The sequence below is a fragment of the Ovis canadensis genome, chromosome X (genome assembly GCF_042477335.2).
Source record: "Ovis canadensis isolate MfBH-ARS-UI-01 breed Bighorn chromosome X, ARS-UI_OviCan_v2, whole genome shotgun sequence".
NCBI lineage: Eukaryota > Metazoa > Chordata > Mammalia > Artiodactyla > Bovidae > Ovis > Ovis canadensis.
Genome location: NC_091727.1, coordinates 29,489,299 through 29,504,213, shown reverse-complemented (window position 1 = coordinate 29,504,213; position 14,915 = coordinate 29,489,299). Strand labels below are relative to the sequence as shown.

The following is a 14,915-nucleotide window of genomic DNA, read 5'->3' as shown; positions in this document are numbered from 1 at the left end:
AATTGAAAAGCCTTTCTTTTGTCTTTAGCCAAAGATGATATTTAAGGGGGTGGCTTTGGCCATCTTGGCAAGGTAATGTTTCCCAGGTATCTTTCAGGTACATGTACATTTTAATAAACATGTTTGTTTTTCTCTTGTTAACCTGCCTTTTATTATAGAGGGCCTCAGCCAAGAACTCTGAAGAGTAAACAGAGAATTCTTCTTCCTCCCCTACAAACTTTAATGTTTGTAAAATTTTAAAGACATTATTTAGGAGAATGGAAGATCCAAGGATGGAATGGAGAATGTGATAAAACAATCTAACTCTATTATAAGCTCACTGAAGGGGATGGGAGGGAAAGGTGCTGACCTAAGTAACTTGGGAAATGAGTGGAGTCCATAAGGCTAAAGTGAAAAGGAACTGCAAATAGACAATGCACTTGAAGCTATAAAGTTGTTCCTCACAGGAATACAGGTCAACCAGTTTAAACCCATTACACACCTATATTGTAAGTAAACAAGTAAATAGATAGCAGTTGGTGGTAACCAGGCTTCTCACTATTGGACAGGGAGGTTACAGATAAGCCAAAAGAAGAGGCTAGAATGATCTCTATGGTAATGGATTAGTGACATAAGTATGAACTCATATTTAGTTCAATATAGATAGGGATGGTTACATATAGAAATATTTCTAGGTATGTGTTTATGTCTGGGTTAGTATACACCTATGTCCTTGCTCTATCAATTGAGAGGTCTTAAAAGCAACTATACTCCTTTAGCAAAGAGTACTCCCACTGCTCAGATCTTAGTTTCTCATACCATTCTCTAAGAAAAAGAAAAAGGGCTCTTTGGGAGAAATTGTTGATTGTAGGACTGGGGCATGAAATGCCCAGGATGATCCTGGAGCATCTTGTAGAATTCGAAAATAAAGAAATACTCAAACACACACAAGTGCACAAATGTGTACACACACACACACACACACACACACACCCAACTAAAAGAGCTCCAAAGGGCCAAAGTTGGAATGATTTGAGCAACAATGGTGATGGTGGATACAAACCAAAGTATAAAAGAAACATCCGTGAGTCCATACTGATATAGAAAATGATGGAATAAGTAGATAAATGTCAGAAAATAGATATATGCCTCATGAAGAATTTAAAATAATTGAAGTATATACTCTGACTTCAAAGAGGTAGGTGCATAACTCCTTAAGCGTAGACTACAGATAGTTACTGCCTTCCAAAGGGTAGAGTAGACAAAGCAGAGAAAAAAGAGTAAGTCTATAGTGGCAAAGTCTGAGCAACAAGTGACTAACACTACCAATGTCAACATCAACATCAATGAATGTCAACATCAACAATGATGTCATGTTGACAGTACCATAGGTTGTGATTTTACATTTGTGGTCTTCCAGGAATATATAACTCAAATTTAAACATAAAAACTCAAACAGATCACAATTGAAGGGCATTTTATAAAGTAAATGCTCATTAAAATGATCAAGATTATAAAAACAAGAAAAGTCAGAAATAGTAACAGCTAAAAAGAACCTAAGGAGACAAAACAACTAAAAGCGATGTGCTATCCTAAATGGGATGCTGGGACAGAAAAAGGACATTAGGTAAAAATTAAGGAAATCTGAATAAAATATAGACTTAGTAATCATACAGCAACATTAATTCATCAATTGTAACAAGTGTGCCATACTTCTGTTAGATGTTAACAGAGGAGAAAGCTGGCTGTGGGGTATATGGGATCTCTCCCTGTTTTTATTATTTTGTAAATGTAAAACTATTCTAAAGTAAAACATGTAGGAAACAAGAGACATTGCCCTTGGCTCTGAAACACTCATGTTCTTGTGAAAATCGAGGAGTGTCAACAAATAGTTTTAATGCAATGTGGTAAGAGCTGCAATAGCGATTCTAAAAATGCTGTGGAGTCATGAAGAATTATACACCTCCGAACAGAGGGAATGTTTTAGCTGTGCCTCAAAGAAAGAGTAGGAGTCAGCTCTGTAACACTGCGAAAGAAAAAGCTTTCCAGAGCAGCACTCCAGGAGGAAGGGTTCAGAAGGAAGATATCTGGAGGAGAACAGTGAAATAGTGTGGCTGAGGCATAGAGAAGAAGGTGGAGGCTACAGATGATGCTAAAACACATTATATTTAATTTTTCAAAAATGTTTAAAGTATACCAAAAGTGTCAAGTAGGTTTGTCATTTCTTTCACTGTGATCTGTTTTCCTAAACCTCTACTTAGTTATAGTTAGTAGACCTATATACTTTCAATTAAAAAAAGCTCCCATAAAAGCTTACAATATGACCTGTACAATGTCACTTTACTTATCCCCATGTTTCCTTTTCTCTTTACATATAGGACTCCTTTGTTTTATTTTAAAGAAACATTTAACACACTTCAAAATACATGTTATCGTCTAAGGCAGATCCACTAAAATTAAATGATACCATGCTCTGTGTAAGATTTACATTAACTAAAATATGATCATGATGTACATAACACCAAGGTACAAAATAGTGATTAATTATCATGCAGAGAAATGCTCACCTTTGTTATTATATTAAGAGTTTAACTTGGGTGGGTTCTAAGAATTACTCTTCAATTTGGCCACAGGCAAAGTAAATGAGCTATAAATTGAAAAGTGACAGTTGCTCAGTTGTGTCCAACTCCTTGCAACCCACAGACTGTAGCCCACCAGGCTTTTCTGTCCATGGAATTCTCCAGGCAAGAATACTGGAGTGGGTAGCCATGCCCTTCTTTAGGGGATCTTCCTGACCCAGGGATTGAACCTGAGTCTCCTGCACTGCAGGCAGATTCTTTACCACTGAGCCACCAGGGAATCCTAAATGGGCTATAGAGTAATACTATTTGAAATAATGTCATGCATAAGTATATCCTATCACTAGACTTCTTGTTAAACTCTAAACTGTATTTTAATACATATTATTTTGATTCTGGAATATGCAGTTCTAAGATTCAACTAAAATTTCATATACAATTTAATTTTGCTTTATATTGTATTTTCCCAAATCAATTTCACACGTAGATCTACTTAAGTTAGAGGTAATGATAATAATCAGTTGGATGGAAATTTTCATTGAAATATTAACTAACTTTCTCTTGGATATCAAGAAATAATTATTCCTCCTTTTTCCATAAAGGAGATATTTTGGCAAAATGAATGCACAAAAATATAATAGCCCTGGTTAGCATTTAGGAGAAAACAATTCTATTATTAATTGTACTAAATAGACTCATGTATATCATTTCACTCATTGGGACCCAGTTTCCAATCTCTAGGAGACTGTTCCCAGCCTCCTCTTACTAGACAGTGTTTTAGTAACTGAGTGTTTCTAGAAAGGGGAAAGATGTGTTTATTGAAGATTAGTTCTACATCCCAAAGAATAAAGACTAGAAAGTCATTCTATTCTCTTTTCAGAACAGGTAGTTTTCATTATACTTTTACATTTCTTTGTCTCAGTACTTACTCCTTGAAAAGCTACTTCAGTATACATTAAGAGCAAAAAAGAAAAATAATATATTCAATATTTATTGTAGAGAAAATCCAAGTATAGATAGTTGTATTTTTCACTGTTTCATTAAACAGGGAGGTAAAGGGATAAAAGGGTAAATTTTAATTTTCTATACAAAAGCCTATTAACACAACAAAACTGAAAACCAAGAGAGTGCAAATCACACGTGTGTACATCATAGGTACATACTGCATGATTAAATGTGTGGTTACTATTTAAACATAACATGTATTGCTGCTGCTGCTGCTGCATGTATTGCTACTGTCAGTTATCTTCTAGGTCTAATATTTCTCAAAGGCATCACCAAAGAGTATCTGATTTAACTAAATTTCCTTTCAATCAGAATACTTACAGCCATCAAATGAATTTCATGATATCAAATTTTGTTTATAAGTCAAACTAATCAAAATTTCAAGATTTCAAGATTATTATAAGATGAATGTGACTGTCACAAAATACTTTTCATATACAGGAAATTTGATGCTGTTAAGAATAATACTGCACAGGAACCTGGAAAGTTAGGTCCATGAATCAAGGTAAATTGGATGTGGTCAAACAGGAGATGGCAAGAGTGAGCATCAAAATCTTAGGAATCAGTGAACTAAAATGGACGGGATTGGGCAAATTTAATTCAGATTTAAATCTGAATCTACTGGGGGCAAGAATCCTTCAGAAGAAATGGAGTAGCCCTCATAGTCAACAAAAGAGTACGAAATGCAGTACTTGTATGCAATCTCAAAAATGACAGAATGATCTCTGTTCGTTTCCAAGGCAAACCATTCAATATCACAGTAATCCAAGTATATGTCCCAACCACTAATGCTGAAGAAGCTGGAGTTGAACAGTTTGAGGAAGACTATAAGACTTTCTAGAACTAACACCAAAACAAGATGTCTTTTCATCATAGGGGACTGGAATGCAAAAGTAGGAAGTCAAGAGATAGCTGGAATAACAGCCAAGTTTGGCCTTGGAGTATAAAATGAAGCAGGACAAAGGTTAGCAGGGTTTTGTCAACAGAACACACTGGTCATAGCAAACACCCTCTTTCAACAACACAAGAGATGACTCTATACATGTATATCACCAGACGGTCAATACTGAAATCAGATTGTTTATATTCTTTGGAGCCGAAGAAGGAGAAGCACTATACAGTCAGGAGAAACAAGACCTGGAGCCAACTGTGGCTTAGATCATGAACTTCTTATTGCAAAATTCAGGCTTAAACTAAAGAAAGTAAGGAAACCACTATGCTATTCAGGTATGACCTAAATCAAATCCCTTATGATTATATAGTGGAGGTAATTAATAGATTCAAGGCATTAGATCTGGTAGACAGAATGTCTGAAAAACTATGGATGGAGATTCATAACTGTACAGGAGGCAATGACCAAAACTATCCTAAAGAAAAAGAAATGCAAAAAGGCAAAGAGGTTGTCTGAGGACCCTTTAAACATAACTGAGAGAAGAAAGAAGCAAAAGGTAAGGGAGAAAGGGAAAGGTATACCCCAATGAATGCAGAGTACCAGAGAATAGCAAGGAAAGATAAGAAAACATTCTTAAGTAAACAATGCAAAGAAACAGAGGAAAACAATAGAATGAGAGACTAAAGATCTCTTCAAGAAAATTGGAGATGTCAAGGGAATATTTTATGCAAGGATAGACATGATAAAGGACAGAAATGACAAGGACCTAACAAAAGCAGAAGAGATTAAGAAGAGGTGGCAAGAAAACACAGAACTATACAAAAAAGGCCTTAATGACCCAGACAACCATGATGGTGTGTCACTCACCTAGAGCCAGACATCCGGGAATGTGAAGTCAAGTGGGCCTTAGGAAGCATCACTAAAAACAAAGCTAGTGGAGGTGATAGAATTCCAGTTGAGTGATTTCAAATCCTAAAAGATGATGCAGTGAAAGTGCTGCATTCAATACGCCAGCAAATTTGGAAAACTCAGCAGTGGCTACAGGACTAGAAAAGGTCAGTTTTCATTTCAATCCCAAAGATGGGCGTATATACCAAAGAATGTTCGAACTATTTCACATTTGCACTCATTTCACAGGCTAGCAAAGTGATGCTCAAAATTCTTCAGCAGTACGTGAACCAAGAACTTCCAGATGTACATTTGGGTGCAGAAAAGGCACAGGAACCATACAGCAAGATTGCCAACATGTGTTGGATCACAGAGAAATCAAGGGAATTCCATAAAAACATTCACTTCTGCTTCATTGACTATGTCAAAGCCTTTGACTGTGTGGATCACAACAAACTGGAAAATTCTTAAAGAGATGGGAATACTAGACCACCTTACCTGCCTCCTGAGAAACCTGTATGCAGGTCAAGAAGCAACAGTTAGAACCAGATATGGAACAACAGACTGGTTCCAAACTGGGAAAGGAGTAGGTCAAGGCTGTATATCGTCACTCTGCTTATTTAACTTATATGCAGAGTACATCATGAGAAACGCTGAGCTGGATGAATCAAAAGCTGGCATCAAGATTGCTGGGGGAAATACTGACAGCCACAGATATGCAGACGATTCCACTCTAAACAGCAGAAAGCAAAGAGGAACTAAAGAGCCTCTTGATGAAGATGAAAGAGGAGAGCAAAAAGAGTTGGGTTAAAACTCAACATTCAAAAAACTACAATTACGGCATCCGATCCCATTACTTCAGGGTAAACAGAAGGCGGAAAGCTGGAAGCAATGACAGATATTATTTTCTTGGGCTACAAAATCACTGTGGATGGTGACTGCTGCCATGAAATAAAAAAGATGCTTGCTCTTTGGAAGGAAAGCCATGACAAACCTAGACAGAATAATAAAAAGCAGAGATATCACTTATTAAGAATATCTCTTAATAAGATGAGAATAATAAATTTTTAACTGATTGAATCATTGATTTTAATCCCCCCCACTTTATCTGCTGGAACCACTTTGAGAGAAGCACACAAGAACATAAAATGAGGGATGAATACATTATTTAAGAATATATCACTTAAAATGACAAAAATGATGAATATTTGTATGTAATTCTGTATCTTGCTAATTGATTTCATACATATTAGCTTATCTCATTCAATTCTTGCAAAAATCCTATGAAATAAACAAGGCAAACTTTATCATCGCCATTTTGTACATGAGGAAACTGATATTCTGAAGGTTATGGTGATTAAAATATTCACATGACTAGTGAGTTGTAGGTCTGTGATTACAGACTGTCCTGAATCTTGCTCTCATGCCCTTCTACCTTAGTAACCAGATACAGGAATGAGACCATGCAATGCATGTCACATAATTATTCAAACATTGCACGTGATATTTTTCTATATTCAAATTCATGAGAACATGTGTCAAGTTCACAGAGTGATACATGAATAAAAAAGTAATTTTTCTAATTTGGAACAAGACAGGAAGATCAAGGTAAATTTCATATATTCCATTTCAACACTCTAGGAAATGTTTCCAAAAATGACACCACTACAAAATATAAGCATAATTGTCTGAAATTGTATACTCATTATTTCAAGCACTTTCAAAAGCTAACATTTCTATAATCCCCTAAGCCTATTTTCTTTAACCTTTCAAATGCATTTCAGGGCAATATGATTTGAAAACAAGAAGGAATAAATTTCACCTATAGGAATACACTTAGCATTTGGTTAAGTGGTTCTTTCACTGCAAAGATTTGAAAAAATCAATATGAAGCACAAAAGTGAAATTTAAAATGTTAGTTTCATTACTTGCAAGTGAAATATTGAAGACTGGCTTACCTGTAACAGTCAGTTCAGTAGTTCTTCTCACAACAAAGCCTCCATATTTTAACTCACATGTATAATTTCCAATGTCATCTTCTCTGACTTCTCTTATAAGCAGGGTATCTCTTTTGAATACTATACTTGGCCTCCATGTTTTTGTCCTACATTCCTACATGAAGAATATAAAATTTTTATAGTACATACAGTGACTTAAAAATAAAATATTTAAAATGACTAAATTAAAACTTCTAAAGTTATATTTTTAAAATGCTGAAGAGTTTGGAATTAATGCTAAAGATTTTCAAACCTTTCCCATATTTCCAGGAAATCAGGTTCTCAATTTGGAAAAAAGTACTCAAGATTCACTTTATTAATGCATAAGATTAGTGTCTCTAAATCAGATAGATGTGTTGATTTATTAGATATAATAAAAGGAACATTTACTAAGATTACTTTTGACATCACTTTTAGAAGAAAATATTTTATGTTTGATTTTTATACCTTGATACTAATAACATAAAACATAAAATGAATGTTTTAGTGGAAAGTAAAAGAAGCTAACTCTATGGAGAAAAATGCTTTAATTCAATATTTTAAATCTTTTAATATCACATATAGAAATAATTTGATTTTTTTCATAGCATATATATTCTGCAATCCCTGGAAGAAATGGCCATCATTTTTATGCAAGATCTTGATAGTTCCATAATACCAATTTTCATTGTTAATATCAAATTATGGTCTCTGCTTTAAGTTTTGAACTATAATGATGTTGACTCAGGAGATTTCTGTTTTTGAGAAACAGAAGTTCATTTTCTCTAGCCAGATTAAAAATCAATGGAATGAGGATAAAATAGCTTTAAACCTTTTAACATTATCCAGAAGTCATATCTTTTTAAAAAGTTATTGGCAAATCAAATTTATACAGATCATTATTTTGAGTATGTATCTCAATACCTGTGTGTAATTGGGGCACAATTATCTGGCTATTTCAGTGCAAACTACACATTTAATATCTTCATATTAGTTGTATAAATGCTTACGGTTACATGAATTATACACTAAATGTTTGCCATATATGTTCTATTGACTGTGGAAAAACAATCTGAAGACTTTTTAAATTCCAGATATATTCCGCATCTTCACCCATCCCTTCACTAGTTATGGTCTATCTAGCTTAAGGTCACAATGATTGGGGAGATGGTGGAAACATGACTAAAAGACCAATATGAGGCTAGTCATTTAAAAAGTTGAGTGTAAGACTCTGTGTGGGGAGTGTGTGTGTGCACATGTGTGTAGTCTCTAATATTTCAGCAAATTCTGAGGTACTATTTGCAAAAAATGAGAAAAAGTGTGTAACTCGTAAGATCAACTTCTTGTGCGGGCAAGTGGGTACTCAGTGGTGCTCGACTCTTTGCAACCCCATCAACTGTAGCCTGCTGGGCTCTTCTGCCCATGGAATTCTCCAGGCAAGACTACTGGAGTGGATTGCCATTTCCTGCTCCAGGATGAACTTCTTAGCAAACAACAAAGAAACTGCATATCTAGGAATTGAATGTACACATGAAAAATACTTGTAATTGAAGACCCCGGGTCAAACTCTTCTAATATCCCTTCTTTTTTTTGAGGAAATCATCAGGGCTTGCTTAGAATCTTCCAACGGAAAGCAAGCAAACTTCAGAAAACAAGGATTAGAAATATTCATACAATTAAGACTCATAAAATACAAAGCTCATATAAAACAGGAACAGAAATAATGGGGCTAATTTTAAGGGTATTTAACATTATCCAAGACAGAAATCCAGGGAAAAGTAAACAACTATTTCAACAGTTCCCTTGATGTTCTAAATCCTCCATTGTTTATAATCAAGAATGAAAGTAAGTCATTTGGAGAAGGGGATTGCTAATATTGGAAAAATCCTTTAAAGATTACTAAAGATGTATCAGTTTTCATTCCAATCCCAAAGAAAAGCAATGCCAAAGAATGCTCAAACTACTACACAATTGCATTCATCTCACATGCTAGTAAAGTAATGCTCAAAATTCTCCAAGCCAGGCTTCAGCAATATGTGAACCGTGAACTTTCAGATGTTCAAGCTGGCTTTAGAAAAGGCAGAGGAACAAGAGATCAAATTGCCAACATCAAAAAAGCAAGAGTTCAAAAAAACATCTATTTCTGCTCTATTGACTATGCCAAAGCCTTTGACTGTGTGGATCACAGTAAACTGTGGAAAATTCTGAGAGAGATGGGAATACCAGACCACCTGACCTGCCTCTTGAGAAATCTGTATGCAGGTCAGGAAACAACAGTTAGAACTGGACATGGAACAACAGACTGGTTCCAAATAGGGAAAGGAGTACATCAAGGCTGTATATTGTCACCCTGTTTATTTAACTTATATGCAGAGTACATCATGAGAAATGCTGGACTGGAAGAAACACAAGCTGGAATCAAGATTGCCAGGAGAAATATGAGTAACCTCAGATATGCAGATGACACCACCCTTGTGGCAGAAAGCGAAGAGGAACTAAAGAGCCTCTTGATGAAAGTGAAAGAGGAGAGTGAAAAAGTTGGCTTAAAGCTCAACATTCAGAAAACGAAGATCATGGCATCCGGCCCATCACTTCATGGCAAATAGATGTGGAAACAGTGGAAACAGTGGCTGACTTTATTTTGGGGGGCTCCAAAATCACTGCAGATGGTGACTGCAGCAATGAAATTAAAAGATGCTTACTCCTTGGAAGGAAAGTTATGACCAACCTAGACAGCATATTATAAAGCAGAGACATTACTTTGTCAACAAAGGTCCATCTAGTCAAGGCTATGGTTTTTCCAGTAGTCATGTATGGATGTGAGAGTTGGGCTATAAAGACAGCTGAGCGCTGAAGAATTGATGCTTTTAATCTGTGGTGTTGGAGAAGACTCCTGAGAGTCCCTTGGGCTACAAAGAGATGCAACCAGTCCATCCTAAAGGAGATCAGTTCTGGGTGTTCATTGGAAGGACTGATATTGAAGCTGAAATTCCAATACTTTGGCCACCTGATGAGAAGAGCTGACTCATTTGAAAAGACCCTGTTGCTAGGAAAGATTAAGGGCAGGAAAAGGGGACGACAGAGGATGAGATGGTTGGATGGCATCACCGACTGAATGGACATGAGTTTGGGTAAGCTCCAGGAGTTGGTGATGGACAGGGAGGCCTGGCATGCTGCGGTTCATGGGGTTGCAAAGAGTTAGACACAACTGAGCAACTGAACTGAAAGATGTATTTCCTGTTTCATTTCTAACAAGTTTGGAATTCAAAAGCTATCAGTCCTGAGGACTCACATTCTGTATACTGATATTTGTGAATCTAGTTAGTAAAAGATCCAGCTTCCTACATTCCTATTTCTAGATAGTTGGACAAAACAAAGTTTATACTAGGAATCTTTAAACCATGGATAAAATATTCCAGACAAATGTTCACAGCCTGTATACTGTATTTTCTTGAGTATGCTCAATAACAAAATTATCTTTTATGATATAAATTAGTTAAAGAATATGTTCAAACCCTGAAGTTCACTCAATGATGTGACAGGAAGAACATTGTCTGCTTATTCTGTTTAAGGCTAAATTTTCTTTTGGTTTTTGAAAAAAAAAAAGTTAATCTAACACTATTTTTATAATGTTATACATTTTCATCAGGTTTTCAAAAATATGTATACTTTTATATGAAAAGGATTAGATTATGCACAAAGGTACCTCCATTAAACAGAATATTTCAATAAAACTGGTATACAATTTTATCACAGAAGCAAGTCAATCCTTTCTGTGCTGTTTGGGGATATTTTAGACTGCTTATATGAGTGCTTTAAAATGAATGCTTGACATATTTCAGTTCTTGAAATTATCAACACAGATTATAATATAATTGAAATGAGTATCAGCATAAATTAAACATTCACACAATAGCTTACTACAGTGAACTACCATATAAATATTGACTAGGATTTTCAAAGTCACTGGTTTAAAAACTTACTATGATGAGCACAATTTGCTGTAGTATTTTATAAAGGCAGAACTGAACTACAGAACACCCATTAATTTTTTTTATCCAACTTGCCCTTTAAGATACACATGAATCTATTTATGAGCAATAAAATCATTCATAGTCCATACCTTATACCACAGGATTTCAGGTTCTCTGCTTGGTAGCAAAAAGTCTTCTATGTCACGGCAGGCAATTTCCTTGCTTTTGCTAAGTTCAGCTTTATCAAAGTACTTCATCTTGGAATTGTAGCAGAGTCCAGTGTCATTTTCGCCTACTGTCAGTGAGATGGATACTTTCATACAGTAAGTGGAGTTTCTGTAACAAAGCAGAATAAATATGGTGGCCTGGTGTGAACAAATAGCAACCGAAGCCAAGGGAGTGCATTTACTTCAGTCAAAAAGGGAAAGAAGGATAAAAACTCTATTGATTAATTAATGTATGGTATCATGGCTTATTCCACAGGGCTCTTATCTGTCAGCTAAACAATGCTTGGTTCTGTTAAACCATTTATATATTTTTCATATGCTGGGAAGAAAGTTTTATAATATATACAGGTTTGGTTTGAAAAAATGTTCAATAGAGATTTTTGTTATCTAGAAAAATAAAAGTAATGAAAAATATTTAGGTCAAGAAAGAAATCAAGTTTGAGTATAATTATGCTAAAATCAGTAAACTCATACTCAGCCATAAATACAAATGAAATAATGCCATTTGCAGTGACATGGATGAACCTAGAGATTATCCTACTGGGTAAAGTAAGTCAGACAAAGAAAGACAAATACCATATGGTATCGCTTATATGTGTAATCTAGAAAAGAATAGTAAAAATTAACTTATTTACAAAACAGAAATAGAGTCACGGCTATAGAAAACAAGCTTATGGTTACCAAAGGGGGATAAATTGGGAGATTGGGATTAATATATCCACACTATTATATATAAAATAGATAACTAATAAGGACTTACCATATAGCACAAGGAACTCTACTCAATACTCTGTACTGATCTTTATGGGAAAAGGATCTAAAAAAGAGTGGATATATGTATACGTATAACTGATTCACTTTGCTGTACAGCAGGAACTAACACAACATTGTAAATCAACTATATTCCAATAAAAATTGTTGTTGTTAATCACTCAGTCATGTCCAACTCTTTTGAGACTCTATGGACTATAGGCCACCAGGCTCCTCTGTCCATGGGATTTTCCAGGCAAGAATACTGGAGTGGGATGCCATTTCCTTCTCCAGGGGATCTTCCCCACCCAGGGATAGAACCCAAGTCTCCTGCTTTGCAGTTGGGTTCTTTACTGCTGAGCCACCAGGGAGTCAGGCATTCATTGGTCATTAGGGAAATAATTCACACTGCATGAGATATGGTTGCATACCCTCATGATAAAAAGAAACTAACACATACTGTTTGTAAGTTTGTTTTTACTCATCTATCACCCTAAGTTTTTCAGAAAAAAATGTTTTAAAGACATACACTTTATATTTTAGTATAATCACACTTTTTCCTGCTTTATCTACAAGGAACTTTATACTTTCATTTTGTTAGGTAGTTAGAATAGGAAAAAGGCATCCAGAATGGTGGTGGCTAAAAGACAAGGAAGGGAAAAGCCCATGAAAATAGACCAAAGGAAGCTCTGAGAACCTGAGGACCTCAGGTAGAACAAACAGCAGTCCTGGCTGGCCCAATTTACATAGGACAGGCCCAGGGGGAGGAGAAAAAACATATAAAAAGAGGAGCCAAAATTGGGTGGGGCCTCTTTTCTCTTCCTGTCTTTTGGGTCAACATGCCCTGAAGGCATGCATGCCTTGAGGATGTATTTTCCTAAATAAAAATTAATTAAAAATCAAATAAAATTGGTAAACCAAACAAAGAAATAGGAAATTGTAACTGATCTATTAATCATAATGGAAGGACAGGGATAAGGCTGGTCAAGTCATAAAGTACCTACTGGTTGTCTGCTAAGAGGAGACATTTTCAATGACTATGGGCAGTAAACAGTCTTGGATAAAAGTAATGCTCAGTTACAATCTGTCTTTACAGACTCATACCCACTTGGACTGAAGTTCAGGTTGTGAGACGGGAGAAACATACTAATATATTATGTAAGGACACCACCATCCTGATAGACAAATTCTACAGAATCAATTGATTAAATCAGCACATCAATTTATTCTTTGCTGGATCCGAGATTAGGTTTATAATGGAATGCATGAGAATAGAAATTGTGTTCAGAGATCTCTTTGAAAAAGTCAGACCAAAGGAAGTTTTCTTGTAAATTGCATCATTTCTGTTTGCTAATTTAGCTTCTGGACAGTCAATGAACACTAATAATGTGTCAGTCATTATGCCAGGCAGTGACAATAAAGAGAAGAATTAGACATCAGACTTAAGGTTTTCTTAAGAGAACTCTTTTGTTAAGTGTTTGATGGTATATATATGGCCATCAAAGTCCTGGGCTTATATCTTACTGTTATATTTACAACTTGAGGCAACTCACCAAGCACCTCTGAAACTCTTAAGTGGTGTGCAGAGACAACACTTTTCCAAGTATTGAATGTGATACTAAATTAAAACCTGTTTGGCCTGTCCTAGGCGTTCAATCAGGAGAAAGCAATGGCTACCCACTCCAGTATTCTTGCTTGGAGAATTCCATGGACAGAGGTACCTGGCAGAAGTCCATGGGGTTGCAGAGTTGGGCACGACTGAGTGATTAACACACACACAGGTGTGCAGTGATGTTGATTCCTCTCTGCTTTGCATTGACGTACATGGACCACAACCCCCAAGTCCTCCCCCTTATTCAGTCAAGATGCTTTGTTGTTTAAGCAGCAACTTGATTTAGATTCCTGCTTTTTTTTCTTGTCATGCTAACATGACACAATGAGAATGACCAGAAAATAGCCAGATTTGTTGTGGTATAATAAAGAACATACTTGGTTTTTTCTTGGCATAGATCTTCTAAAACTCTTAAATTTCTTGAGTGATTTTTCCTGAGTATTATTCATAAGGGGTCCCTTTTGATCACATTTGGGTTTGTGTTAAGAGCTGACTTTGAGTGGGGCAAGATAGACCAAGAGATCAGAGTTAGGCCTTTCAGCCCCACCCACTGACAGGAGGGGACAGGCATTGGAGACTGAGCTCTTTAAAAACTCTTAAAGCTTCAGCTTCAGTGAACGCAAGGCAGTGCTGGGTCGGTGGCAGGCCTGGAGAGCTTGTGCAAGCCTCTGTGCCTCTTCCCTCATCCCTTGCCCTACACACCTCTTTCATCTGGCTGTTCATTTGTATCCTTTGAAATACACTTTGTAATAAATCAGCAATAGTAATAAACTGACTTTCTGACTTCTATGATCCATCCTAGCCAATGACAGAATCTGAGGGCGTTCCACAAACCTCTGATTGACAGCTGGTCAGTCAAAAGTGTAGGTAATTTGTGGACTTGCAACTGGCCTCTCCCAGGACTGAGCCCTTAACTGTGAGACCCGACACTAAGTCCAGGAAGGTAGCGCCAGAACTGAACTGAATGGTTAAACATCCAGCTGGTTGAAGAAGGATCTTGTGTGGGAAGAAGATGCATCTGGTGTGAGAGGTG

General features: G+C 36.1%; 1 protein-coding gene across 1 annotated transcript in view; it reads right to left on the bottom strand.

Annotated features, from left to right (window-relative positions):
* The window catches only part of IL1RAPL1 (interleukin 1 receptor accessory protein like 1), a 694,793-nt gene that overhangs the window by 578,548 nt on the left and 101,330 nt on the right, over positions 1-14,915 (bottom strand). The window contains exons 3-4 of the mRNA XM_070291165.1: positions 11,443-11,629; positions 7,302-7,455 (exon numbers count right to left, since the gene is read on the bottom strand). Of these exons, the coding sequence (XP_070147266.1) occupies positions 7,302-7,455; positions 11,443-11,629 (341 nt within the window). The remainder of the gene's footprint in view (positions 1-7,301; positions 7,456-11,442; positions 11,630-14,915) is intronic.